General features: G+C 40.3%; 1 protein-coding gene across 3 annotated transcripts in view; it reads left to right on the top strand.

Annotated features, from left to right (window-relative positions):
- Positions 1-27,783, top strand: part of hipk2 (homeodomain interacting protein kinase 2) — an 87,364-nt gene that overhangs the window by 34,585 nt on the left and 24,996 nt on the right. For all 3 annotated transcript variants that reach the window (XM_055027873.1, XM_055027888.1, XM_055027881.1), the window contains exons 3-5: positions 23,984-24,107; positions 25,169-25,288; positions 26,836-26,922. In XM_055027873.1, coding sequence (XP_054883848.1) covers positions 23,984-24,107; positions 25,169-25,288; positions 26,836-26,922 — 331 coding nt within the window. The remainder of the gene's footprint in view (positions 1-23,983; positions 24,108-25,168; positions 25,289-26,835; positions 26,923-27,783) is intronic.

Below are 27,783 nucleotides of genomic sequence, written 5' to 3'. Positions count from 1 at the left end.
CAACATCGGGCCATTCCTACCTGGAGAGTCCCATTACTCATCAGCATGGCGGATGAGGTCCATGGTGATGAGGTTTTCAGGTGTGACTTTCCCCCCAAATCAGAGTATTAAAGCAGAGAGCTTTAAGTTTGAGCAGAATGTCTCATTTTTCTGCTCCGCTCGCAGAAAAGAACAGCTGAGACAACAGCAGGGATCTTACATTAGTGACCTCTAACCTTTGTCCCCCTTTCCTCATATTTTTTAACAACCCTCCGTTTGTCTTTATGCGCCACCAATCTGAGGTGTCCCTCTCCCCTTCCCTCCGTCTCACAGGCAGCTCTGACTGGCATTTCAATCATCACATCTACAAACCAAAGTCTATCTCAAAGCGTCATCCGTCACAGCTGGCTGTGAGCATAAAGAGCATCAGTATATACGCCACGGCTCCATATCCCTGCATGTTTGAGGCGATGCTATGTATGAGAGTGTTTGAGAACACTCAGCAGGCCCTCGGGCTGCGAGATGCATTTAATTTAAAAGATAAAATAGACATATTTTAAGCTCTTTTTGTTGAAAACATACACACATCAAAAATGGTTTCATGCTTAATGGCAAATGTGTGTCTGTCTTCCCTGCTTTTAGAGGATAAGCAGGTGGCTAGAGGGGAAAATGGGGTCAAACTCTACTGTTCCCTTCTTTGTGTTTGCAAACAGGTGTGTGTGACTCGGAGATATCTGCAGCCACAAGCGCAGCAAACACACGTGCTGCTGACTGAGTTAGCTCTGTTGCTCTTCAATAAGTCAGAAACAACCGTTGCTGCGGGAGGAGAGAGTTCAACCGACTCCTTGAGCTTGTGTGTGCGCCTCTTTGTGCTCGGCTCCTCTCTTTGAATTGCAAACACACACTGCTGCTTAAATCAATCATAGCTGCTGCAGCACCTGTTCGGCAGAAATGCCAGCATCACTTAAAAAGGCCGCCTGTTTGTTTGTGTGTCCCTCTGTCTGTTGTGTTCGCCTTTTCTTCACAGGAGCAGGGGAAATGCTGGAGAGTACGTGGCTAAGTGAGGTGAATGGTAAATGGTTTGAGGAGTGTATCAGTAGATGGGAGAGGACACCAGCGACCTGCCGCATTTCTCTTCCAGCTGATGTTTATTTTGAGCCTGAAATTTGCTTATCATTTCTTTCTGAATCTTTTAAAGTTCTTGCTTTTGAAAAGCAATGATGGCTTTGAATTCAAATTACAGTGTCTGGCAAAACACCTTACAGTCACCAATTTCAATAAATTTGGTTGGGCTTGTATGTGATAGACCATGTGTTCATGTTTAGATCTTTTTTCCCTCATGCTGCTATTTTTCCCAAAGCCCTGCAGCTTTTAGTTTGATTTCTGAAAGCAGTTGTTTGAATTAGAGCCAATTTTTCATTTACTGCTTTAACATTTAGCCTCACCTAAACTAATTAGTCCAGTTCAATTTTAAAGCGATAACTTACTTGGCTGTTTTGTGAACGTTCAGTTGAATCTGTGTTGAAGTTTTGGTTGTTGACTGTTAAGAGTTCATCAACTAGTTGAAAGTTTATATTCATGCTCATTTTAAGCAGCATTTCTGTTTCATCTCCTCATGTTCTCTTGTTTTTTTGAGAAACTTTATCAAGCAAATGGGAAGTATGCAACAAAAAAAGGAGTGTTCACTTACAGGGTGTTAATTAAACAGACACAATGCATTGCATTACAATGTTAAAATCTGCTGATGCTCTGTGTTTCTCACTAGAGCACTGCTGTGGTCAGGTGGGCAAAATTAGCAACAGAGTTAGCAAAGCTTAGCAGCTATAAAACTGAAGCCATGAGTGAAACGTCTGGTCCAGACAATCACTTCCTGAAGACATGGTGGAAATTAATGCTTTAGCATTAGCTTCTGCTAAATGTCATGCTGTTTAAAATAGGTGCTTCAGGGTTAGCACAACTAGCTTTATAGTTGCTGCTGCAGCAATGAGGCCTCAACACACGCCATATTTCAGACTTTTATTCATGAGTAAAACCACTTCCACTTCACAATGATCCACTGTGTCGTGTCGTTCCATCACGTAAAACCCATTTAAAGTACATTAACGTTTGTAATGTGACAAAATGCAGGAAAGTTGGGCACCTTTATGAGGCATTTAACATAAAGCCAACTGGAAAAGCATCTTTTTATTGCTAGCTGCTCCTACTGATGATCCAGAATTAAAGGTTTATTTCTGAAAAACTATGACATTACTTCTGAGTTGAACGTTTAAATATCGGGGAGAAACAGTTTGTTGAAACAGTTTGTTGAAACAAGTTGTGCTTGTCTCCTGTTCCCAGTTGTTAAGCTGCATGTGAAGGGAACTATTTGCATTACAAGGCTTTTGTGCAGCAGAATGAAACGCAGGCAGAACTGTGAGCAAAACGAACACTCTCAGGGTGGCCCTGCGCTAATTGCAACCGCGGTGCATTTACTGATTATAGTTAAGTGGTCCAAAATGGTCCCCTGCTTTTAGTCACATTGACCCGCTCCCTCTCCTGGTGGACGTGGTCAATAGCCGGCCTGTTGAGATGCCTTTCCACTGAGGGAAGAAAACAAGGTCCAGTAGAGGCCGCCTCCTTGTTTTTTGTGCTAAACTACACAGGAGATGAGAGATTGAGGGAAGGATCATGAGAAAAATGTTTTTAATCTGGAGTTTAGAACAAGTTCAACAAGAAGGCAGGAATTGCAAAGCTCTTCCTGCAGTTATTGGGAAAAGCAACCAGTGGAGATCTAAATTATTCCTTTAGTGAGGGCATGTGCAGCTCATGACTATTCATGCAAAAACATGCAAGCGCGGTCAGATGGAAATTATTAGAATGCAAAGTGGAAAGCTAATGAATGTGAAAGAGTTTCAGATGTAGGCGGCGGTGGAGGCTGGGTTAAATCATGGCTGCGTAGAGAGATGGGACGTGGTCAGCGTTCCTCCTCCTCCTCCCTGCTGCCTGAGACGGACCAGGAGGCCCCGCAGTGGGTTGGAATAACAACCTCTGGATCACACAAGCTTTGATGTCCCCTCCCCGCGTACCTCTGCCTCTTTGGGATACTCTTTATTCCTCGAGATGAGGATGCGGGGATCTTAAACCCCCTCCAGCGTCGGCTCAACAGTGGGTCCCTGTGTTTGTGCCTCTCAGAGAAAATATTTAGCGAAAATCGAGACTGATGCAAAAGTTAAAACATATTCTGCAGTTCTGCAAAGTTGGCTGACCAGAGGTGAACACAATCAGAAGCAGCGGGTTAAACTTAAAAGGACTTTGGCTTTTTCTGTGATCTAATACTTTACATAACTGCAGCTGTGTGATGTAACTCAATCCATCCCTGATGCTGGTCTCAGAAGCGTTGCTCTGCCCCTCTTGCAGTTCAGCTTGCCCTTGTGTCATAACGTCTCTAATTCTTGGCATGATGCACAGATTTTAAAATTAGATGCTGTCCTTTTCTATATTGCTTAAAAAAGATTTCATACATGTAGATCTAGTTTGCTTAAAAGTAATATTCTCAAGTCTGCAGTTAATTCCCCATAAAGCTGGGAAAAAAAATCAACATTTAAATCAACTGTTTTTCTTTTCTCTTAAACTAACGGAGTTTCTTTGGCTATGTGTTTGAGGTAATTGTGTATAATCTACTTTTTCAGATTCCTGTCACAAAGATTTCAATTTCTTGATTTATGCAACGTAAATATAGGAAGTCTGTCTGTAGTGTGTGCTGAAAAACAACCATAATACTGACACTTCCAAGCATCGTAGTTGTTAAAGAGTAACTAAACATCAACTTACTTTTTTGTCTAAATTGGTCCTTAACAGTTTTAGCTTTATGTTTATGTGCAAATGTGAAATAATTAGCTTAAAACTGTCTCAGTGCTGCCCTCTATTGGCTTCTGCAGGTGAATTTTCCTGTTGGCTAAAACAATACAGCTTGGTTGACATCTACTCACTGTGGTTGTATTGAATTAGTAGCATTATTTTAAAAACCTGATTTCAGCAAAAAGTTGTAACTGAGCGTCAGGAGCGTAACTTTATTTTTCTTGATGCTAGTTGGCTGTTTCCAGGTGAGCAGAAATATTACCGCTACTACCGTGTACTGCTAAGATCACTTCTACTTTTCTGTTCACAGGTGGTTGAGGTCGGCTGTGAATGCCGGGGGTCGGCTGTGTTTTTCCTCGTGTAGCTTACCTTTGTATGGAAGAGAGATATTAAATGTCTGGAAATAGGCTCCATTAAATGAACATGGAGGGATAATAGGGGTAAAGAAAAGTTTAGAAGCAGGCCAAATTACTTCATGCCGATTAGTGAGTGAATGTTTTATGAGTCTGGCCTGCTGATGTGAGGGGATTTGTGTATGTGCATATGTGTGCATGTCCTGGTGTGAGACAGGGGTCAGCCTTGTGTGACTAATACAACACAAAAGCTTTGCTTTCAGAGCATAAATCCCAACAAGAGCTCACAGCAACCAGAGCTGGCTCTTATCGCCACTGAATGGAACTCCCTTTGATTGTTTACATGGCCGCCGCTATATGCACATCTGTGTATACATGCACAAACAAACACCCAGCTGTGCCGGTTGATTACATTTCCAGGGCTTGATCGGCAGTTCGTACGACCGCATGCGTCCACGGGATTCTTGAGGTTAGAGCGATCGAGATCTGCAGTCCGGAAGAAAACAAGAAATAAAGACAGGATGACAAACAGAGAGCGAGTGGACTGGGAGGAAAAAAGATGGATGGACTCAGATTGGAATACAGGGCAGGGCGTAGCTGCAGGGAGAGACGGTCCTTTCGAATGAACATTTAGGTTAGAGGCTGGGTGGTGTGCCGCTGCCCATAGATGTAGATCAAACCAATAGAACGGACCAGAACCAGCCATCCAGGACACACCGCTATGCTCAAGGCCCAATGCTGCCTGTGTCGACTGGGCCAGGGACTCGCCCCCCCTCAGGGGGTCGAAGACCCAAGGACGTCTCCCAGAGTTTCCATGGATGCATATCCCAGCTCTTTTTATTTGTTTTTCTGGATCACACTCTCGCGCTCCGACCCACATTAACGAAGAGGTTCAGATCCAACCCGTCGGCGTTCAGCTCGATGTCAAGATGCTCCGTTTGTAAAGCCCAAAGAAATCCGTTTTTTTTCTAAACATCACTTTTTTTTACCATATTTATTATCATAAATGTATGTAATGGTGTGAATAAAAACCAAATAGAGCTCATCATTCACAATTATAATGTTTTCAATTACGCAATGTTAAAACAAAGTACAATATAAAATAAAGAAAACAAAACAATGTTTACCACCTGAAACTCTTCCAGTCACTCATCCAGTTTTGCGTCTGACTCACTTTCTGAGTTCATTTCCGAGTGGAGTGATTGTGCAGATAAACATTTTTTAATCTCACATTTTGTTACAATAATTACATTATTTACTAGCAATTCGTTTTTCTTTGACAAATATATCAAACTGAGTATTTTGAACTGGGAAGAAATGATTGTTTATGCTCCTGTTTCTTATTTAAGGGTGAATGTGACATTTAGGGAAATGCTCCACAGGAAGTCAGGCTGGTTTGTGTCTTTTTCACCCATATGGGAGGAGAAAGGCCAGAGCAAGGTGGGGTCAGTATGCTAATAACGGGTGACCATTGTGATGCCTGATTTGCTGCACAGAGGTGATTTGCACCATCATTCTCTCCTCATTATTCTCCTGCATCTCTCCATCTCTGTCCCTTTTTTTCCTACTCTTATCCCTCTCTGTCCCCTTCTCCACCTCCGCCTCCTTTCTGATTATCCCCCTCCTCCCCTCCTTTCCCAAAACACCTCTCTCCCAGAATATGAGCTACATTTGTTTTGCTGCAGGAGTGGGACGTGTGGCGTACAAAGTGCTGATGTGTTGGTTTCTAGGTAATTACAGCATCCCTTGGTCTCCAAGAAAACTCTAAACTAATGTTTAATTTGCCTCTCCACTCAAAGGAAGCCCTGCTTTGTTATTGCTGTGGCAATTAAACACAGCCAAGGCCCAGGCATTTCCTGCGATTGTTGTGATTTGCATAGAAAGCGAATCAGGCGCTATCAAAACCTTATTACCTCTCTTCTCGGTAATCTACATGCAGCCATCCCCCACCGCGCCGGCCGTCTCTTTCCATCAGTGGCCTCGCTGACACTTGAACCCCAGTCTGTACCTCCAGACAGCGACTGACTGGCAGGGGAGATATTGACTAACCAGACTGGATTTTTTTCCATTGCTGAATGGAAGTGTAAAGTGTGGCTGATCTCTAATGGTCAGTCTCTATAGCTTCATCCAGCAGCTCCTAATTAACTGCCTGTTTGTTACGTAGCTGGTGGCGTTTGGCTGAGGACGGCGCTAATGGATGCTGCTAAATGAAGGTATAAACTTAACGTCTGCAGAGAAGATACTGTTCTGTTTAGGTTTTCTGTTTGAAGCACAGATGTGTTCATTTTGAATGTAAATATATAAGAAGGCAAGTAAAAACAAAAGTTTTTCTTGTAAATCTGTCCATCTTTATTAGGGCTGAAACAATTAATCGGATTATTGAAATAACTGTCGATAGGAATCAATTAATCGCATGATAAATTAAAATGATCATTTCCATTTCTACCAAAAACTAGATGATGAAAGTTTTCAGTCTGGTGTTTTGGTCTCATCTAGTTCTTTTTTTGAAGGAGATTTTTTTCTTGCATTGACTTCATAATTCATATAATTTGTTGGTTTTATTGTTTAGTTTATTTTGGATGTTTAAAATGTCTTCCACTTCCAGTATTAAATGTTTGTTTTAAAGATTATTGGTCTTTGAGAATGTGTTTTTGCATGATATCATTTGAAAATGCTCTCAAAACAACAACTTTATTGTTTATTGCAATAACTAATAGAACAATTTGTTTTCCAACAGAATTTATCATGTGTCACCTAATTTAGAAATCATTTAATGGCTAACTGAACTAAACTCACTCGAAAAAGCCAATAGCTGAAAGTATAAAACATTCAGAGAAGCCAATAAGAAAAAATTTCTAGAAAAATTAGATTGAGAACAGCAACAATGGAGATGGGTTTCAATTAAAGGTTTCTGGAACAATCTTGACAGGGAATGTATAAGACATTTGAATTTAAAAGAAATTTGGAAATCATGATGATGAAACGCTGTGACATCTGGTGTATGTTTGAAATATGTCTTTAATGGCCTGCTGAGTTTTTATATGTAAAAGGGGTCAGATATTATAAGTTTATGATTATTTCTGCTCCTTTTCATTCATGATGTTGTTATTCTTTATGTTAAAGTCCTTAGAATAAATAAATAATGAGAACCAGTCAAAGTAAACATGAAATCAGCACCAGATCAGTGAATATCTGCTATAAAACCAGTTTATGGTCGTATTGACGGGGTGTGAATACTTTTCCCAAACCTCTGGATTCTTCCTGTTTAAACTGACCTGCTGTTCTGAGACAAGCTGCTAATTTCTGTCTCACTTTTATCACATTTTGGCGAATATTTCAAGCATATTTTAATCAGTGAATTTGAATGTGCTAAACTAACCTTAATGAACTACTGTACAGCTGTTCATTTCCATAAAAAGCCTCCTCCTTTGCTGCTTTGCTAAGCTTTATTGTCATTAGAGTACCTGAATGAATTTGCATTGCCTTATCTGCTGTTGCTCCTGCCCCCATCAGCCCCCCCTTTAATGCTCCTCTGTGTGACATGATACCTGCTCCACATCTCTCTCTTATGCTCTCATCAGATTATTAGAATCAGTATTTTCCCATTCTTGTGTTTAATGGCTTTGGGCTTGGCTATTTAAAAATAGAGTGAGAGAAATGGAGACAAAAACAGAGGAAGACGATGGTGAGATTGAGGGTAAGCTGCTGGGACCGTTAAACCTGAGGAGCAGTTAATCCATGAGACGGCGCTCGGTGCTCATCTGCTCCAGACTGGTGTGGCTTGCTCGCCGATTGGCACATCCAAGACCCGAGAAGTCAAACATAGCCTCCTGATCTATATTTCAAAGCCCAGAGCAGAGAGGAATTCAGTAATGAGCTCCCATCTTCCTTTTGCTTGCAGAAGGCTCTCTTTGTGGAACTAATTGAAAGTGGCATGTGGAGTACTGGGGAGCTCTTTGGGGGCTGCGCCGTGTTTCAAGGGATGCACGGAGATAAGCCTGCCTGCGCGCCGCTGCGGCTTTTGTGTCACTGGTCTGAAATAAACAGATCTGCTGGAGGAAAGTGATGCACTTTAAGCTGGAGGAGTGTGTCCACTGCTGAAATTTCTCCTCCTTTTGCTTTAAAAAAAATCTAGTTTTCTGTGTTAGCTCATCAGACATGTCGTGTGTGTGTGTGTGTGTGTGTGTGTGTGTGTGTGTGTGTGTGTGTGTGTGTGTGTGTGTGTGTGTGTGTGTGTGTGTGTGTGTGTGTGTGTGTGCGTGCGTGCGTGCGTGTGTGTGCCCATTTGTGCAGACAAGCGTGTGTTATTTGGGCTCGCTGATGAGAGAAGGGCATTCTCTATCACAGAAATGGAAACAGGCGCGGACGTACGCAGTTAGGCTGATATACTGCGTGGCATTTACTGAAATTATGAAACACAACCTGGCCTTTAGTATTTACAAACACACACTTCAGAGAATGGAAGTGTACCCACACACACACACGCACACACACGCACACACACACACACACACACTCAGAGATACGGACATTAGTAGATATGGAAGCATTTCCATTGGGCTGTGCAGATGTTTTCATTCCACATTTTTAACTTAACAAATTTTAATCTTAGGATTTTAGAAATAATGTGAAAAGTGTAGCAGGCCAGTTTCCTCCAGAAGTCACCAAACAAGCTAATAAACAACAGACCAAAGTTTGAAAATCTCCCAGAGCTCAAATTAATCTGTCATCAGATCATTGAGAGATGTTTTGTGTGCAGATTACCTTGACTACAGCATCTCTGAGGTGGAAAATGGTGGTGGCAGCATCATGCTGTGGGGATGAGTTCATCAGCAGAGGTCAGTCAGAGTCAACGCATTGAACTGTCCTGAGATAATCTCCATCCAATCTGAGTGGCGTTGAACGTTTTTGACCTTAAAGAAAAGAACGTCAAACCTAAAGCATCAGTGAAATTTAGAAATATGAAAAAGTTTATTGAAATAGAAATATTAAGCTAAGATGAAACAAAAATATAAAAAAGAACATGAGTAATAAAAGACAAACAAAATTGAATAAGAAAATAAACTAAAAGAAGAAAATAAACAATGCAAAATAAAATAGATTAAACAAAAATCCATTATCTATTTTAATAAGTGAAATATAATAAATTAAAAAACTTGCATCAATATTTGATAGATTGTAAATGTTTAAGTTGTGATTGCAAACAATATAACAAATATAATAGTATTGCAGATTTATGTTATTCTGACATGCAGCTCTACTCTAAATGTCACGAGTCGTTCAGTTGTGATTAGTTTAGAAATCCTGCTAAGTGTTGACTGATAGCAACTGAATGGGAATGTAGAAAACAGTTTTAGATTTCTATTCCTGAAAAAATGTTAAAACTATCTTTCTATTCCCCCAAATTCACAGCTCTTCTCCTGTTTGTGCTGATCTTTGACATCAACCCCAATAAAATGTAGTTTTCAGTAAAAATGAAAAAAAAAAGTATGAAAGTTAAACTCAGTGAGGTGTGTGAATTCAGCTTTCCCAGATAACTGATTTGCTTTGTTGAGGCCCAGTGAGGAGAGCAGGAGGACCACACGTCATTACAGATTCTCTGTTTCCATTTTTTACAGCTAAACTTCATGTGGGGCTCTCCTCTGTGTGTAAATCTGCCTTATTTCTGTAATGAATGATAGAAATGTCAAGGCAGAAGCCCGACAAAACCACCTGTCAAGTATTTCTCACCTGTGATTGATAGTTTATGAGGATCTGATCCGTGAAATCATCAGACCTTTGAAATGAAGTTTTGATGATCTCGTCTCATATTCTCACCAGGGTGTTCTTTCTGCGGCCCTCCAAACTTGGCTCATGCATTTATTTATTGCATCATGAAGTTGGTTTCATAAAGCCGCTGCTGTAGCTGTTTGCCTGCAACAAGACGGCTGCAGAGTCACAGATCTTATTAGATCTGTACTGTTTGCACACATGTCCTGTTACACCTGAACGCAGCTCTCCGCTGTATAAAGGTGTAACAGCATATCTAGTGGTAATTCATTACCAGTCAAGCTGCTCGTTTTCACCCTGATCCGAGGTTGCTGTGGCCCTCGACTTTGCTGTCTGAGCTCAACCTGAGCTGATGAAGCAAAGAGCTTCTGATATGGAAATGAAGGCAGGAAATGTTCTGGTTTGGGGAACACATGGAGTAGATATGGCCAAGGTGCTTCCTTGAACCGGTTAAGATAAGATACAAGGCATGTTCAGTAGATTGTTTTGTTTCATTGTTAGACTTTAGTCTGGTCAGTTCTGCCTATTTTGAGCAGATTTAGGATCTCTTCACTTTAAATCCAAATAAGCCTCTGCTGTCCAGGCTCCCCCAGCGCAACGTTTAACTCACAAATGAAAATTACTGTAAACAGATACAAAATGTACAACTGTACTTTGGAAAGCATTAAGAGAGCCTCCTGTACAATCAGTAAAAATACAGCAAGTGGCTCCTGGATTTTGTCACTTCCTGTACCGATATCTGAGGTTTAGTATCGACCGACACAATCCGATGGGTCCTTTTAAGTGCTTGGGTTGTTTTTTATAAGCAGTAGACACCCAAAGAGAAGTTTGGATTTCTACCTATTATGATATTATAATAGGTCCCGTTTAAAAGTATGCAGGGGTGCAGAGCCGAGCTTAGTGCCCAGCTGCAGCGCTTGCCGGCCCCCCGGGGCCCTTCATGTGGAATGCGTCGGCTTGGAGCTGCAGATCGCGAGGCCAGCTGTGAGCAGTGACTTCTGGGAAAAGGGGATGTGCACGTTTGTCTTTTTAATAGGAAGAAAACAGACATTATTTTTAGTGGTGGGATGAAGTACTTTGTTGCTGTTCTTAGTTTCATTTTCCACGCATCTGTACTTTAGTTAAGTAGATTCTGTTGTCGGTATTTTTGACTTTTACTCCACTACATTTCTATTAAGTGTTGGATTACACGATACAGTCACGTCCCATTAGGTTGTTTTTTGTAGCTTGAAAATAATCAATGATTTATTAAAGTTAAATGGTTCAAGAATTGAAAACAAGTTTTTAAAATGTCAGTGAAAATGTTCAGTGCTCATTTTTCTCACAGAAAACGTCTTTTAACATGTTTACTGCAGTTAAAACACACATTAGTTTTGGTGTTTAGTAAATTAAAGAAAGTCAAAGGAATGATCATTTCTCTGGTGTAAACTGTCACTGAGAGTAAACTCAGTAAAAATAAGTATTATCTGCAAACTCTACAACTTTGATGCATTACAGAAAATAAAGTAACTACATTTTGTGATATACTCACCATTACATTAGGTTTTACTTTCAATTTTTGTAGTATTTTTAAAAGCAAATACTTTTACTGCTGTAAAAATGTTGATGTGGAATGTTTTCTTTTACTGGAGGACATTTTTGTGTGTTTTTCTACTTTTACTTTGGTTCAGTGCTTGAGTAATTTCTTCACTGCTGGTAATTTGTGGATCTATTTGTGCAGCTAATGGCTGCGTTTCATATTTACACACGTGATGTTCTTTCTGACCGCTTGTGGAACGGAGCGCTTCCTGTTTGACGACTCAGGTCAGACTTTTTCGCGACCTCTGGCGATGGGTCGGTACGCTGGTCAGCTGAGATCCGCTTCCTTCAGGACGACTGCACAGTTTTGTTCTGGAAATTTCCTCCCTGTCTGCGGCGAAGGGTCAGTTAAAGTGCAGAGAGGAGGCGCAGCAACGCTCCTTTGTTTCCCCCTCCCAGGTTCTCGCTCCCTCCCTCTTTCCCGCCACCAGAATCCCCACTAGTGATATCTCCAACCCTCCAGCCAATTATAGCGCATCTGTGAGTGAGAGAGAAGTGATCTGATTGGCTGCTCCAGGGTGTCTGGGAGGTCAGCACTGTCTTCCTCCACACCGTGTCATTCTGGTTATTTTCCAGAAGAAAACATCAGAGGAAAACTACTGTTTTAAGAAAAGGAAATTTTAGTGTGTTGTAATTTCTCCTCTGAAATAATTGTAAACCTGTCAAAAAAAATGAGAATCATCCTGCAGTTTGTTGCTGCGCTGCTGACTCCGATGCCACAACAAAAGGAGATGTTGGGTGCCAGAATGCCTTTGTTGTGTGTGTCACCAGGAGGATGGTCCTCCCGCTGGGCAGAATGAGCCAAGGAGGGAAAACACCTGGTTAAAGAAGGCAATTATGAGTTATGGAGCTGTCAGGGGGGCATGTGAAGGTGTCTTTATTCCATACAATCCCAGATGAATGCATGTTTGCTTTCCTTAGGCTTCGTTTGGGATTACATTCTCATGGTGCTGACACCAAAATTTAGTAATTTAACTGGTTCCATCCAAGCAACAATTAGTCCTGCTGTTTCTAAAATAAGGTTCTGTGAAAAACTATTTTCCTCCTTGCAGATTTCTTTTTTGTCACACTTAAAACGCATCTTAATATCAGACAAAATGCCGCCAGAGCAAACAGAAGAAAGTGCCATTTATTCAGGGGAAAAGTGAAAAACTAATTTCCTCCTAAACCCAATAACTTGTTATGTCCCCCACCGGCCCAACAAGCATTGGCAATAACTGCTGAGAAGTTTCTTTCTTTATTATGTCTGTGGAGAAATTTTTACATGATTGCTCATATTAACCCACATTGAAAGATTATTAACGAAGAATGACAGATCCAGCCCTGACCATCACTCTACCACCACCGTGTTTGTAGCAGATGCACTGCAACACAAACCGTTCAAAAAGTTCTGCCATTTTCTTAGCCTGCAGCTAATGATAATATCAGTAATTGTTTTGATGATTAATCAGATCAAAACTGGCCACATTTGACCATTTAAACATGTTTTATAAAATATTTGAAATACATTAAAGGATGCAAACAAACTAATAATTTAATTCCTTTTTTAAAAAGAAAAGTAAACATTGTAATGCCTAAAATGCAATAACAAATAATTTCTTTAGTGAATTTGAATTGAGTAAAGCTAAAACTGCCACTGGGGAGTTTTGGTTGAAACATATTTACATGCAAAGGTTTCTTAAAAGCAATATATATATATATATATATATATATATATATATATATATATATATATATATATATATATATATATATATATATATATATATATATATATATATATATATATATATATATATATATATATATATATATATTTGTGCTGTTTTGGCCTAATTACCATTAAGTATCATGTTTTTCAGCAAATTACCTTTTTGAGTCTCTGGTTAACAATCAAATAATTACTACATTAGTTGATTAATAATCGATTCATAGCCATTAATTGGATTAATCTTGTCAGCCCCACTTTTTTCCCAAAAGACGCAGGAAACGTTAAGATCGTTTTGGTAAATGAGAAACGAGTCGTTGCATTGTTTTGGATCAGCAAAGTTTAACTAATTTCCAGATGTCATAACCGAATCTGTTCTCTGACTCTCGATTGTTTCTCTAAAGAGGAATTAACTTTAAAGTCAAAACTGTCATGCACAGTTTGACAAAACCACAAAATGCCCGCCTGTTTGGGATCAACTGTAAACTGCCATTAAGACAGTCCATGCGTGTTTTGGACGTAACAATGTCATATTCCGTATTAAATTTTGAGTTTTCTTCATATCACTGCGTAGATGGAATCAGTTTTGCCTGGTGTTTCCTCCACTGAGGCCATGGCAGCAGCAATAATGTCATTCTGTCCTCAAGCGCTGCTGCATGAAACAGCAACATGGTATTGATTGTTGCTGTGCAATAATTGCTTTCCGTGGGGAAAAAAAAAGCAACAATTTATTGAATATGATGTGTTGCATGACTCTATATATGGAGGGATGGGAGAAAATTAACGGCGTCTGAATGACAGCGAGAAGAGCTATATGTTGTCATGTAAAGGTGATTAAGTGTGACTATGCTTACAAATAACTGGCCACAGTTTCCTAGCCAAATTAATTACCTGTCATCACGACTTATTGTTTTTTGAGTTGGCTCTTATTAATGTCTGCTCTGAAAGATGAGAGCGTCGCTTTTCCTCACCAACACAAACACCTGTGATTACACCTGAGTTACCTGAGTTATTTCTGTTTTATCATTCTCAATTAGTTTCAGTTATCGCTGCTGTAGTATGAAAGTAGGAAAAAACAAAACTGTTGTCTCATTTACTGTGTGCCAGCTCAATTCAGTGGAATTTATTTATAAAGCAGCAATTTGCTGCAAATATCCCAAGGCATTTTATAAACAAAAGTCAATTCAGTCCATTTATTCCAGTTATTCTATTTAACAATGCATTAAGTTCAGTTTATTATTCAAATTAGTTTGAAAAGTTTTCTGTCTAGTGTAGTGTTAGGCAATATGGCTTAAAAGTAAAATCTCAGATTGTTTTTATACCAAATTGGTTTCCAATTTTAATAAATGTTTTTCCTTCCACTTTAAAAAAAAACAAAACACAAATGACAAACAATATTTTCCAAATTTTCAATAATTCCCTCTGTGAGTTGACCTGAAGTCTCACCATTACTGTGGAAACCCAAGAAACTCATTGCGTATGCATGTGTGACGTTCATTTCATTGAAACCACCAAGGGGTCAGTTGTTATGAATTCTTGACCTCGTTTGGGTGACAATCTGGGTCAGGTCCTGTAAGTCGATCCCACCAACTAACCAGAACTCATTGGGACGGATTTTCTGCAAGGACTGACAGAGAAAAGGAGAAAAGATGGCAGATTGAAGGTCCAAATCCCGGGAATCTTACCAGGACCTCAGATTTCAGGTCGAGGAGACATGGAGCCGCTCTATCCCAAAGTAGCCATGCGAGGTTTTGCTGGAGCTCTCTGCAGCCTGTTAGCTTGTCATGAAGCAGGGACGCCCTGGGCGCTGAGAACTCCTGTCGCGCAGAGCAGAGTCTGATTAGGCAGGAGACGGTAATGCTGCCTGACCTGGTGGGAGGAAGGAAGATGGGAGTCAAACCCGAATGATAAAGACAGGGCGGGTGTATTGGGGGATGGGTGAAGGTAGGGAAACACCACAGACTGTAAATGTCCACATCATGCTAGCCTTGCAAATGTCTACCCATGTCTGCTTCTGTTTTGGCCCTACCAGCCTTTCTGATTGAATCTGAGTGTTGATTCAGCCTGGTTGTAGGTTTGTGTGCTGCAGGGAGACACATGTCATTATGGTGGGATAATGGCTTCCTGCTGGCTCCCAGCTATATGTTCTCCAGCGCCATTTTTCAAATAGATGCATGTCGTCTGTTGTTTTATCACATATGTAGTATGGGTGGCTCCAGCAGTCAACCATTTTGACCAAACCGCTGCTTCCCCCTCCATCACTCAGGCTCTGTATTGACTAAAGCAACTGCTGGCAGTAAATTACACAGGTTAGGAATAATAATGCTAGATAGCACAAGATACACACAAAGAGACAGGTTAAAAATGATACAGAAAGAGACTGTGAAGAAAATACTTTAGTGTGTGTTTGGCTAGGCCAGTAATTACAAACACCTTTAGGTGACATTTGTTTTTAGTATAACTAAATTGAAGCGAATTGCATCTTTAAATCAAAGGTTTCACCACCAAATATGATATGAAAACAGCATATTTCACAGTTTTTGCAACCTGCTCTCTCCTGATTGCATCCCAGCATCAAATAGAGAGGAGCAACTGCTTACAGTAACTTAGCTTATTGATTCTCTTGTGCACTCAGATTTGCTGTGGTGATCAGTTTGGGCTTAAGCATTCATCAAGCTGATTCCTTTACCCTGACTGAGCGGGTTTGAAGTATTCACGTTTAAACACACCTGAACTATGGCATCCCGATGCTAATACAACTGGCATTATAAGGTCTTACTGTCTGCAAGGTTTAGACGTATGTTTATTGGTCTTTATCTCTAAGGTGTGACATGAAGAAAAACCCCCAGAAAAAGTAACTTTAAACATTGAAACAACTTCACCAAACCAGAGATGAAATAGAAATATCTAAAGCTACAGTGAGTAAGGAGAGTTTTGGCCAAGTAAAATACATATGATTATTTAAAGTTGAGACTTTTCTGGGTTGGACTGAAGCATCATATTGTGTGGCACTACGCAAAGCTAAAGCAGGTAAACCCAAAATGTTTAACCTGAACATCAAGTTCAGGGACAGCTAAAGGTTTACGGAAATAACAGCGATTAAGAGGCAGGTCTGTATTTGCTCTCTGAGAGGCGACTCGTCAGAGCAAACCTCTGCTCTCATAGATACTAACGGTGCTCTGATTGGGTGAGGTCACAGTTTTGTGTCTCTTAATGGACTCAGAGTCATTTTGGAACAGAACCGGGCCGTCCCCACAGTATCAAGATGTCCTGAAGCATCAGGAGTTCATTTCACTGCATCAAGCAGCCAAACCAACGCCTGAAAAACAATCCCGCCTTAATACTCCTCCTTAAACCTCAAACATGGCAAAGTGCATTCTGCTGGCAACCACCAAAGTCAAACCTGTGGATCAAGTTGCCAGAAACCTCCTCAGAAACCGGTGGTTGTGTGTTTTCTACCGCAGCGTCTGATGCTTCATGTTGCATCTTGTGATTAAAGGTGTGGAGGCAGCTGGTGGCCATGAAGCTCTCTATGAACTGTTCTTGTTGGGAGACCTGTAGCTTTTCAATCAGACAGAAAAAATTGTTTGCAGAATCACTCTGCTTGATTTCATACACCTGTGATCAAGGAAGTGACAGGAACACCTGAAATAATTTAGCTTAACACCTTATTAGATAAGAGATTAGATAAGAATATAGTGCTGCAAAATGACATCATTTAATTGTTATTATTTCAGAGTATGATTTTCAGACTTTTGTCGGAGGTGAGCTTCTCCTTGTCCAGAGGCTTCTAGGTTGGCCTTATAGTGTGTGACTGTCAGTCCTCTGTCCTAATAGGGTCAGGGAGACATGAAGATCCCTCCTGGCATCCCCTAAATCTTCGCCGTTGGCTGTCTGATGTGACAGCATCGCTGTATGACAAATACCCATCATTTACTAATGGCAAATCCTTCTCGGCACTCTTCCCTTTGACAAGAGAGCCCGAAGGACAGTGTGTGTGTGTGTGTGTGTGTGTGTGTGTGTGTGTGTGTGTGTGTGTGTGTGTGTGTGTGTGTGTGTGTGTGTGTGTGTGTGTGTGTAAGTGTGTTTTAGGTGGCTGTTGATGAAGAAAGCATCTATCTTCTATTGTTACGATCCCTCCTCTCCATCTCACTGTTCCTCATCTTCTGTCATTTCTTCTTATCCCTCTACCTTACAGATGGAGGTTTGCCCCTTTGACCCCTGCACCGAGAAATCAGGGGAGGGGGTATACTGTGGAGGCACTGCTGTGCCAGGAGCCGTCAGCAGGTTGAAGGGGGAAATGAGATGTATTACTGATAGGATCAGCTGCATGCTGGAGAAAAATAACCAGGGGAAAGAGGCAATTACCAACAGGCAATGATGGAACAATATAGAGACGTCTAAGCGAACAAACGGGCTTTGCAGTTGAAACTGCAAAAAACCCTCCTCTCCAAGCTGTGGAAACTCGATAGAAGCACAATTTAATGTCTTCAAATGCGGCTGTTCAAAATAAAATCAGTCTTTGTTCAATGGCAAAGAGTCCTGCTATGTGAGAGAATGTGGCATGCTAATGCTGATGGTGGCACACAGCGACAGCACGGCTCCATGTGTGCCTCAGTGACGGGGTGGCTCTCCGCCCGCTGAATATTTCATTATCTAAAAAGGCCTCAAAGAGGAGGGAGGTGTAAAATGTGAGACGGAGAGACAGAGAGGACCTTTGAGTGTGCAAATGCTATCTTTGTTAGCTCTCTGTTGCAATTTACTCCCTGTGGGTGCAGAGCTGAACTGGACTCCAGGTTGTGTTGAATCAGCATAGGTCGCTGCTATATTCCACATTAGCATGCTTTGATGTATTTGAATTCCCATAGAGTTTGAGGAGCTTAAATGTTTCCATACATGTAATTATTCGTGCTTTGGGTCTCTGCATCTTTTGAAGTTGATCTCTCCATATTTTTATCAAACAAAATTCCTCCCTCCTCTCCGGTTCTGTGTTGTAATGTATTGCCAGACTCACATGGAATGCTAATACTTTAACAGGCGAAACAGTGGCAGCCTTGTCAGCGCTTTCTCTGTCCCTTCTTCTGACAACGAGAGTCTGAGACAAAGAGAGAGAGAGAAAGAGAGAGAGAGGAAGAGAGAGAGAGACCTTTTTTTCCTAGACCTTGAGTACCAGGAATGTTGCCGCTGCTTGGGGAGTGAGACATTTCTCAAGGACTCTGTAAAAACTTTTTCCATGTCCACATATCTCTCTGTTTTCCACCTCTTAGCCACCTGGAACACTAGCTCTAAATTTAAATGCAGCCTGCACTCCATTGCTGCTGCACACACATTCATTACACAAGCCCATCGTCTTATGCATGGCCAGAGTTGTGAATAGCCATTTTCAGAGTGATAGGTTCAGGTGCATCAGTGGAGGTGTGATGTATGTTTGTGAGTACATGCGTAGGGTTGGGCTGACTTCTGATGGGCCACAGGTGCACAGCAGGAGACGCGGCTCTGCATATTGATTTCACAGTTGGCCAACACCATGCATTATATCTGGGAGTGTTTCTCTATGGTGCTTCTTCAAAGAAGCAGTGGAGGAACATTTTGGGGCATGAATATGTAGATGGAAACCCAAAGGGAGGGATGGAGCCATTCACGGCACCTCCAGGAGCCTTTTACATTAAGCCAGGGTGAGGCGTGGGATGGTAGGGAGGGAACAGGCAAAGAGACGTGGAGAAACGTTAATGGAAAGGTCTTTTCTCCTGATCACAGAAAAATGTTCCTTCCTGAACCATTTTTGCAGTTTGTCATAACTGAGCTTGTTATTTACCCTGAAGAGCTTTGCTTTATTCCCGAACCCCCGACTCCCAGCCTCTTGAATAAATCATGTTTGCATAAGGGCCAGTGATGGAGGTTTTAAATATGGAAAAGAGATAGATCAAACCAATATCAAGAGCCTGGAATAACCGCGTTGTGCATTTATGTCTTTTTAAATGTTGCTGGGTTCTGGGGATCCATCCGTCTCCCTTCTGGAGCCGAGCAAAGGGAAGGTCAGCCTGATGGATACATCCTGACATGCACACAGCCTGTGATGTCAGCTGTGTGTGTGTGTGTGTATGTGTGTGTGTGTGTGTGTGTGTGGGGGGGCTGTTGGGCCAGCCAAGCAAAGTTCAGCAGAGGGCGGACAGGCAGCGGGGAGGGGAGTGCTGCAGCCTGGCCTCGACCGCCTGGTTTAAGGAGGTTTTGCTTGCGGAGGGGCGGCTAAGGAGGTACGCGATGGTGAGGTTGGGCGAGCGGGCCGAGGTGTTGGGGCGGGTTGGGGTGGCAGAAGAAAGGCCTCATTCATGAGTCGTGCCATCTCTGTCTCCCAAGGGGATTGAGGCTCATCAATGACCAGGCCAGCTGGGAGGATGTCAAAACGCAGTCTGGGTCCCTCTCTCCCCGTCCCAACCTCTCTTTGTGGGGAGCTGGTGCTGTCAGAGGCAGTAGCCCAAACACTGAGCCCTCTCATGCCGCTGGGTGCCCATTCAGAACCATTCAAAGCTTTTGGCTTAGTTTACATGCTGTCTGTGTTGTATGAGACATGCATAGTCTAGAACAATGGTTCCCAATTCAATTCAATTCAGTTTTTTTAAAGCACCAATTCACAACAAATGTCATTTCAAGGGATTTTACAAAAAATCATTTCAATCCAATCACATTTACATTCCCAACAGAGCAGTGAGCTCAGTTAATTATCCAAAGTAGCTTAAAACGTTTCTGTCTGAGACAGAGGTCCTGTTTGATGATTTCAATCTTGATTTGTGAGTTTTAACTTAATGATGCAAATTAAATCAAATAATTATTTCACAATATGCAAAAAAAAAATTTCCATCTCCGTGTTAAAGGACACATTTCTTTATTATTTCTCAATATCAAGTTAAAATTGCTACTTATTTCACTTTAGAATAATTAAAATTACTGTTTCAAATTGCATGAACAAGATTTCTGATCTCATAATAAACTTGATTAAACATTACAGTGAATTCTGCTTTTAACATTTAACACTTAGTGTGAACAGTGTGAATGTTAAGCTGGGAATGTTGCAGCTCGTTTCGTTCATCAGATTTGATCATCAGGTGATTGAATGCAGAACGCTGGTGCCTGTGGTTTTATAGAGATAATTAAATATCAGGTTCTCAGTAGTTTTTATGTTTTAATTCAGGGAAGGGTGTGAAAACTTATGAAGAACCAGCAGATTTACTCCCTAATGTGTTGGTTTTTGTCTTGCATCACAGTTAATTTGATTGTTCATTGCAAGTAACCCAAGCAGAGTTTGGCATGATGGTGTCTTTAACCACATTATCATGGGTTTGATTTATCCTTTGACTTTGAATGAAACAGAAATTTTAACTGTACTGTTTTCAAACTGTGCATCCAAAATGAAATATTCTGGTTAATTGGTGGAAGTCAATCTGCTTCTACCAATCATCTATTAACAGCAAATAAAAACTACACTTAACCACTTCCATTGCTAAAATGATCCAAAGTGTGTAGATTTTCTGTTGTTATGCGCTGTTCTTGTAGAGAACAAAAGGAGAACAGAGAAGTAGTGATACGCTCAGCAGATGTGTGCACACATCACTTCATTGTTTATCCATCCAGTGATAGGAATGCATCAGCAGCAACTTCAAGGTGCTCTGCAGGCAGTGGCAGAGGTGCATTTTTGGGGGCAACTTTGCATTTGTGGTTTCATGTCATGCACAACAAGGTTACTCCCTCTGCCTTCCTTCCTCTCTGTTTTTGCTTTGCTGATCTGTCAGAGAAAAAGGGGAAACAAAGCGACCCTTAAACACAGTAATAGCGTACAACCGGAGAAACTGCAGGCTGCAATCGATCCAAGTCGATAAAAACAGTCAGTCACCACAAGCATCGAGACATTCATGCACAGATCAAATTTAAAAGAGTAGCACGAAATGGAAATATTTCTTTCACTTTCTTTTAGTGGATTTTGTGGAGTTCAGCCTTTAAATCACTCGAGCAGCGTCACACTGTAGACGGACAAAATAAAGAAAAACGTGTTACACTGAGGTTCCTCTAGGTGGCAAGTCTTTGTTAGAGGAATCTGACTCTTAAGCTTGTCTGCATTTTTCTTCACTGAAGTTCTTGCAAAGCTGTAAATGGATCAAATCAACTTTTTTTTAAAGCTGAGTTTTGAAAAATACCTGTAAATTAGAGAGCATGCATGCTTTCTGTTTGTTTTAATATAAGAAATGTAATTTAGATAAATCACACAAGAACAACCAGTCAGCTGACTATATTTTTCTCAATATACTGTGAAAAAAATCACAGATGTGGTTTTGTTGTCTCTGTTTTTTCAGCTTCTTCAACAAGCAAGGAAATAAGAGAACTGAAAGTCCAGGCACTAAACAGAACCTCAGCATCCTAAATGAATTTTTCTGGTGATAAAGGAATAAATACATTTAGTATCAAGATTATTTTGTTGTGATGCTTTGCAGTGCATTTGTAAGCAATTTACAAAGGTGACATATTTTCTAAAATAAATTAGTTGTGCCATGGTTCACCTGAACACAAATGATGCATAAAGTCCTGACACAGGACTCCATTGTATGCCAGGAAATACGGCTTTAATAATAGTGGAAGTTATTTAATAAACTGATGAGTTGAACAGAGAAACAATAAATGTTAATTTACTTTAACAGCAAGTAACCAACAGCCAGTAGCTTTTAGCAAGTAGCTGCTGGCTCTGAGTTTTCTCAGAGCCAACTTAGTTGAAATTTTTATGAATAATAATTTTTAGTAACATTAAAGTTTTTAATGTTACTTTAATGAAAGGCCAAAACAGAAATATTCATGTGGCCTTGTAGAACTAGATTTCAGACGTTGATATAATTAGAAATGCACAGAAACTGGACATGAATTCATGCTGCGGTTTGCATTGAATCTTCTCGTGAAATTAAGGGAAATGCCGATGGCAGCAGCTACGTTTCCATCTTCCTCGTGCTCTCAGAGAACCTCCAGCCCGTCTTCCTCAGCCTCCTCTTCCTCAGCCTCCTCTTCCTCGCGTTCTCGCCTCTTGGGAGTCCACTTTCTGCTTCTTGGGGAACCTTTTGACTGATGCCCCAGCTCATTGTGTGTGATGTTGACTCTGTATCGGTGTGTAACGGCGCCCTGAGATACTGTTGCCACAGTGTTGTCTTTGGCGTCTGCTCCACTGCTGCCCTTTCGACCCCAATAACCACCTTCTGTGTCAGTTTGTAAAGCATTTCTCTCTAACCTTTTATTGGTGCCTCTGCCTCTTTGGAACAGTGTATTCTGCTTCCTTTTGTCTTTTACAGCTGATAATAATCTGTCCTTGTAATGCCTGCAGCCTCCATGTTTCTGCCGTATCCCAATAAAAACGTGGCCTGTTGTCACTGCTGCCAGGGAAAACGGGCTGCAGTCGGAGACGTTCTTCTAACTGTGTGCAGTGTTTTCATTCATTTACCTCAAACTCATTCACATCTCTGTAAAGTCTCCCCATAACATGCTGTTTCCCATGACCAAAACCCTGCCAGAGCCCGCCGAGTCCTGAGGAGTTGCCATGGTCACGGCAATCAGGATTGCGAACTTGAAACTTCCCAAGATCCGCCTTGAGCTCCTTTGAACCGCGTGTCATGCTGTTAATATATATTACCGATGAATGGACAGGGCTTCAGTGGATTCAGCTTACATTAGGTTTGTGTGGAGCCCAGAGACGACATCCCATCTAGAGCAGAACGAAGCAGGACTAAGAGTCTCCCTCCGATAGTAATGACAGGCGGAGAGCCTCTTAAAAGTACTTCAGTGTGAGGAATCGCAGGGATCCTGGTTATTTTGGGCGTTATTGAAGATGTGAGTGTATTCGTCTTTCTGACAGCACACTGCTGGACTTCAGTGCTGCTGAAATATATGAGACCATCAATCTCTTGTCAAGATAAAAACTTTTATTTTAAGCAGATGATAAACAATTAGTTCTACAGCTACAACAATTTGCAATATTGGTGATTTGTTAAGTAATAGTCAATAAAATATAAATGAAAATATTGAATAAATCCCACAAATGTAGTTGTTCTTATTACTGCCGTTTTAACGCAGTGAAGGTCTTTTATGCAGTCAGAACCAGCTGAATTTATCTTTGTGGTTTGCGATCTCTCTTCCATCTTTAAAGGATTTAAAATCGAGGACTTGTATGAAGGGAAGGTTTTATAATCTCTGTATCTTTGTGCTGGAAGCTGGACCATATCTAAGCATGTCAGTACCAGCGTTCCCACAAGTCTAAGCTAAACTGATGAAATTGATTATGTTATAAATGATCTATAAGTAGTCTCCTATAAAACTGTCTAAAACGCATTTCCTGCTAACAGCTCAGCAACTCAGGAAGAAATGTCCCGACGCTGCAGATTAATCGAAATGTCTCTGGTCCATATGCAGGAATGTCATTTTTTTTTCTGTGTGTGTTTTAATCATTATTAGCTTAGAAAGTGTTAAAATATTTCAACATTGATTCCTCCGATATGTTGACGGTTCCCTCTGTTGACCTCTGCGTTCGACTCCAGGCTGCTGTCCATCAGCTCAGATGAGCTGCCAAGAAATTGCTCCTCAGAAGATTTCAGCTGATTTATCAAAAGTTATAACGTAGAAGTGGCTTTTATGTGCGTTTCGTTGGCAGAGAGTGTATGCGTTTGCCACTAATACGCAGCGTTTTGAATAAAGCTGTGGGATCTCTGACCATGTGTGCTTTGTTCTCCCTCAGGGCTCCAGAGATCATCCTGGGCCTGCCGTTCTGTGAGGCCATAGACATGTGGTCTCTGGGTTGTGTAATAGCTGAGCTGTTTCTGGGATGGCCTCTCTACCCTGGAGCCTCCGAGTATGACCAGGTAACACATCACTACTTCATACACACTGCAATGAAAAGTCAACTCAGCTCCTTCAGACTAGCCAGCAGCAATTAGCAAACACCTGGTGGAACTGGACATCATACGAGCTCCTTCTGGTAAAAATGTTGCTAAGTGGTTAATAGAGGAGCAATGTTGTGATGATTTCTTGAATGTTTCAGAAAACATTTTTAAAGAGATAGAGACCCAATTTCAAGATGTTACACTAAGAAACTCAAATTTCCTTTATATATCAGATGTGACTTCTAAATGAAATGAAAAAAATAGAGTACTGCCTCGTTATTAAGAGGTTTAAACTTTTGGATGGAAAATGTTTGTTTATTTAAATTGAGTCCAGGCAGAAATGTGAATTGTGTAAACGTTGCTCCATTTCTGCTCAAGCAAACCTGCAAAGAGTTTTGAACATTTCTACAACTGATTACAGAGTTGAAAATTGAAATATTCTCTGATGAAGCCATGTTTCTTTAATGTTTGCATTTTAATAAACAGAATGCTGTTGTTGGAGATGTAGGCAGAAAAACTCATTTATGTTCAACAAAATTCATCAAGTTACTTTAGTTTTTTAATTCTTAAATTATACATCGTAGATTTACTCGTTTTTATACATTGAAGTTTTTGATTCTTTTGAGAAAATTGGTTTGCACAAATTTAATTAAACATAATTGATTTTCCTAACTTTTGTTTTTGTTCTTCATGAGATAATTCAGATAAAATGTGATAATTCTTGCAATCTATAATGGCTGCTGTGCTGTATTAACATGTTGCTCTTTCCTTCCAGCAGATGTACTGATCTGATTATCTTTTTTTTTGACATAAGAAAATCTATCATGCATAATTTGCTTTTAAGTCCTTTTTGGCATTTCTATCATTATCCATCATTATCTCTGTAAATATATTTTAAACCTCCAAACAAGCCTGCGTCATAAAGCATTTCCCTTTTCTTTACAGGATCAAATGACCATCTCAGACCTCAACGTTCTTTCAAATCATTTGCTTCATTTTGGGTGTTTTTTTGTTTGTTGTTTTGCTCTCCTGTCTTGCAGATTCGGTACATCTCACAGACGCAGGGTCTTCCAGCAGAGTATCTGTTGAGTGCAGGAACAAAGACCACCAGGTTCTTCAACAGAGATCCAGATTCCACCTATCCCCTCTGGAGACTGAAGGTACAAAACAAAATAAATAATAACTAGTTACATTTACTTACCGAACGTTTGGGCTGAAATGTACTTTCAGGAGTAATTTCACTGCATCATAATCTATCTGCCTCTGCTAACTTCTATTTATGAAATAAAAATAATATAAAAATAGAAAAGAAATAGATTAAGATAAACAAATATTGCTCTATAAACCCAGAACAAAGTAAATAATTTTTATTTATTCCATGTATCTGTTGCTGCTGTACTTGTGAGGCTTTGAACCGAGGCTTTTGTTGTGTCCTGACAGTAATGAAGGTAAAATGGATCTGTGTGGGAGCTCTGACGCTGCGCTCAGCTCCACTCACTGGCCCTCTGTGCTGCATTTAGGCCACTCAATAAACAACGTCAGCTTCATCTGAACCTCTGGGTGCTGCACAGACATTTTGCATATTGAGTTTTTGACTGCAATAAGCTTCATATATGATCCCTCTCTGCAGCATGAAAATGTGTTGTAACGAAAACACAAAATCTTACCAAATTTTTTTTTCTATTTCTTCTTTAGTGTATTTTTGTACTTTATCTGCAATTGATTTTTGCTGGCTGAGGCAATTTGTTCTTTGGGGACAATAAACTTTATCTAATGTAATCTATTGCAAATATCTTAATACACCTGAAATAAAACAAGTTTCCATAACAGGTGCAGGGAAGGTGATCACACAACGTGAGAGGATAGATGGAGGAAAATAAAGGACAAGCCTGGAAGAAAACATGTTTTAAGTTGCAGATAGAAAAGGAGGAGTAACTCAGTCGTCTGTAAAAAAAGTCAGATATGCAAGGATGTGAATACTTTTTCTGGACAATTTTAAGTTCTACATCAAGAGAACATGCTCTAAAGTGGTTTAGATGTTTATGGTATTTCTGTTCCAAAAAGCCCCTAAAAACTCCTCCTTCACTCAGTTTTTATTTTTCTGCTATATTTGTAAAACTGCAGAACAAGCAAACTCAAAATAACTTTATGATGAACTTCAGGAAGAAGTTAAAGTCATCGTGACATGGCTGAGCAGAGCCGCCAAAGCGTTGCAGCTCGTTACGACTGTCCCACATCTGGTTTGTGTGAAATCAAGGCGTCCTTGAAACGTTTCTCTGTCCCTTCCTCTTTGAAGAGCGACAGCTGAGCTTTAACTCGACCTCGCCATGTGTTTCCACCCAACGCCAGCTGTGGCGCGTTGCTGGCTGTAATTAAAGATACTTTGTGTTAAGCCAGGAGATTTCTGCAGTCGGTGTAAATCTGCATCTGTTGGATCGTAATGACGGCATGTTTATACCTGTCAGGTTTGTGTCTGTCCAGGTGCTCCAGTGTAAATCCGCTGTGTCGTCTGCGTATTTTTGCTGTGTTGGTGTGCAATCTGTTAGCAGGGCATTTGTGTGTTACCCCTGGGTTACTCAGAGGGCAGCATGAGGTCTGCTGCACATCAACAACAAGAGGCTATAATAAGCCAAATGTAAATAGTATATTTCCAGAGGGAGAAGTTTGATGGTATTTCTACTAAACATCTGCTTCTTGTCTCCTGCAGACTCCGGAAGACCATGAGGCTGAAACGGGGATCAAGTCCAAGGAGGCTCGCAAGTATATCTTCAACTGCTTGGATGATATGGCACAGGTACGCTGTCCGTTCAGTGTTGCCAGATTGGACCGGTTCTGTCCAATTAGGCTGCTTTTGAACTTTTGGCTGGAAGAAACACATTTGGACTGGTTTTTAGGAAATGTTTAGAGGGAAATAGTTGATGTGTGGCAGAAAAGCACAAAATGTTGGACAAAGAGCCGTGTGTTAGTGCATTTATTTTATTTGCTAATTTACTTGGAAATGTTTAGAATCAGTGGAAAATGAAATCATCAATTATTAGTAATTGGTTAATTAAGTGGCAAAGTGGAGTACAGATGCAAAAAATAAATCCCAATGCAACATCATGATTTAAAAAGACAGCAGTCAAGTCCTAATCAATCAATAGATAGTACTAATCGATCAATAAATAGTCCTAATCAATCAATAAATAGTCCTAATCAATTCCTAGACCTGGGAGTTCTGAATCAATTCAAAATGCTCAAAAATCTATTTTTTTGTGGATTTTGTAGCTTTTGTAGATTATTTTTTTGTAAAATTGTATTTTGAATAATGCTTTGATTTTTTTTATTAATTAAAGCAAAAGCCACGCAGCTGAACGAACCTGCTAGTGATAATTTAAATGACAACTATTAGAAACAAATGAAACTTATGAAATCTGATTCAGTATGGATCTGAATTGTTTAAAATAAATGTTCTGTTGATTTATGTTGTCTTTTCTTCTTGTCATTCACATAATTTAAACAAAATCTCTAAATAGAAAAACATGTTTCTGAATTAAAAATCATTTCTGAATTGAATTATGACCCTAAAAATCTAATTCAAATCAAATCATTAAACAAGATTTGCATCTCTAATATACATGTATATTAAAATAACTTTTATTGGGCTGATTTTTTG

This window comes from Poeciliopsis prolifica, unplaced genomic scaffold (genome assembly GCF_027474105.1).
Source record: "Poeciliopsis prolifica strain line A6 unplaced genomic scaffold, Auburn_PproV2 SCAFFOLD001, whole genome shotgun sequence".
Lineage (NCBI taxonomy): Eukaryota > Metazoa > Chordata > Actinopteri > Cyprinodontiformes > Poeciliidae > Poeciliopsis > Poeciliopsis prolifica.
This window is presented reverse-complemented; position numbering and strand designations above follow the sequence as displayed.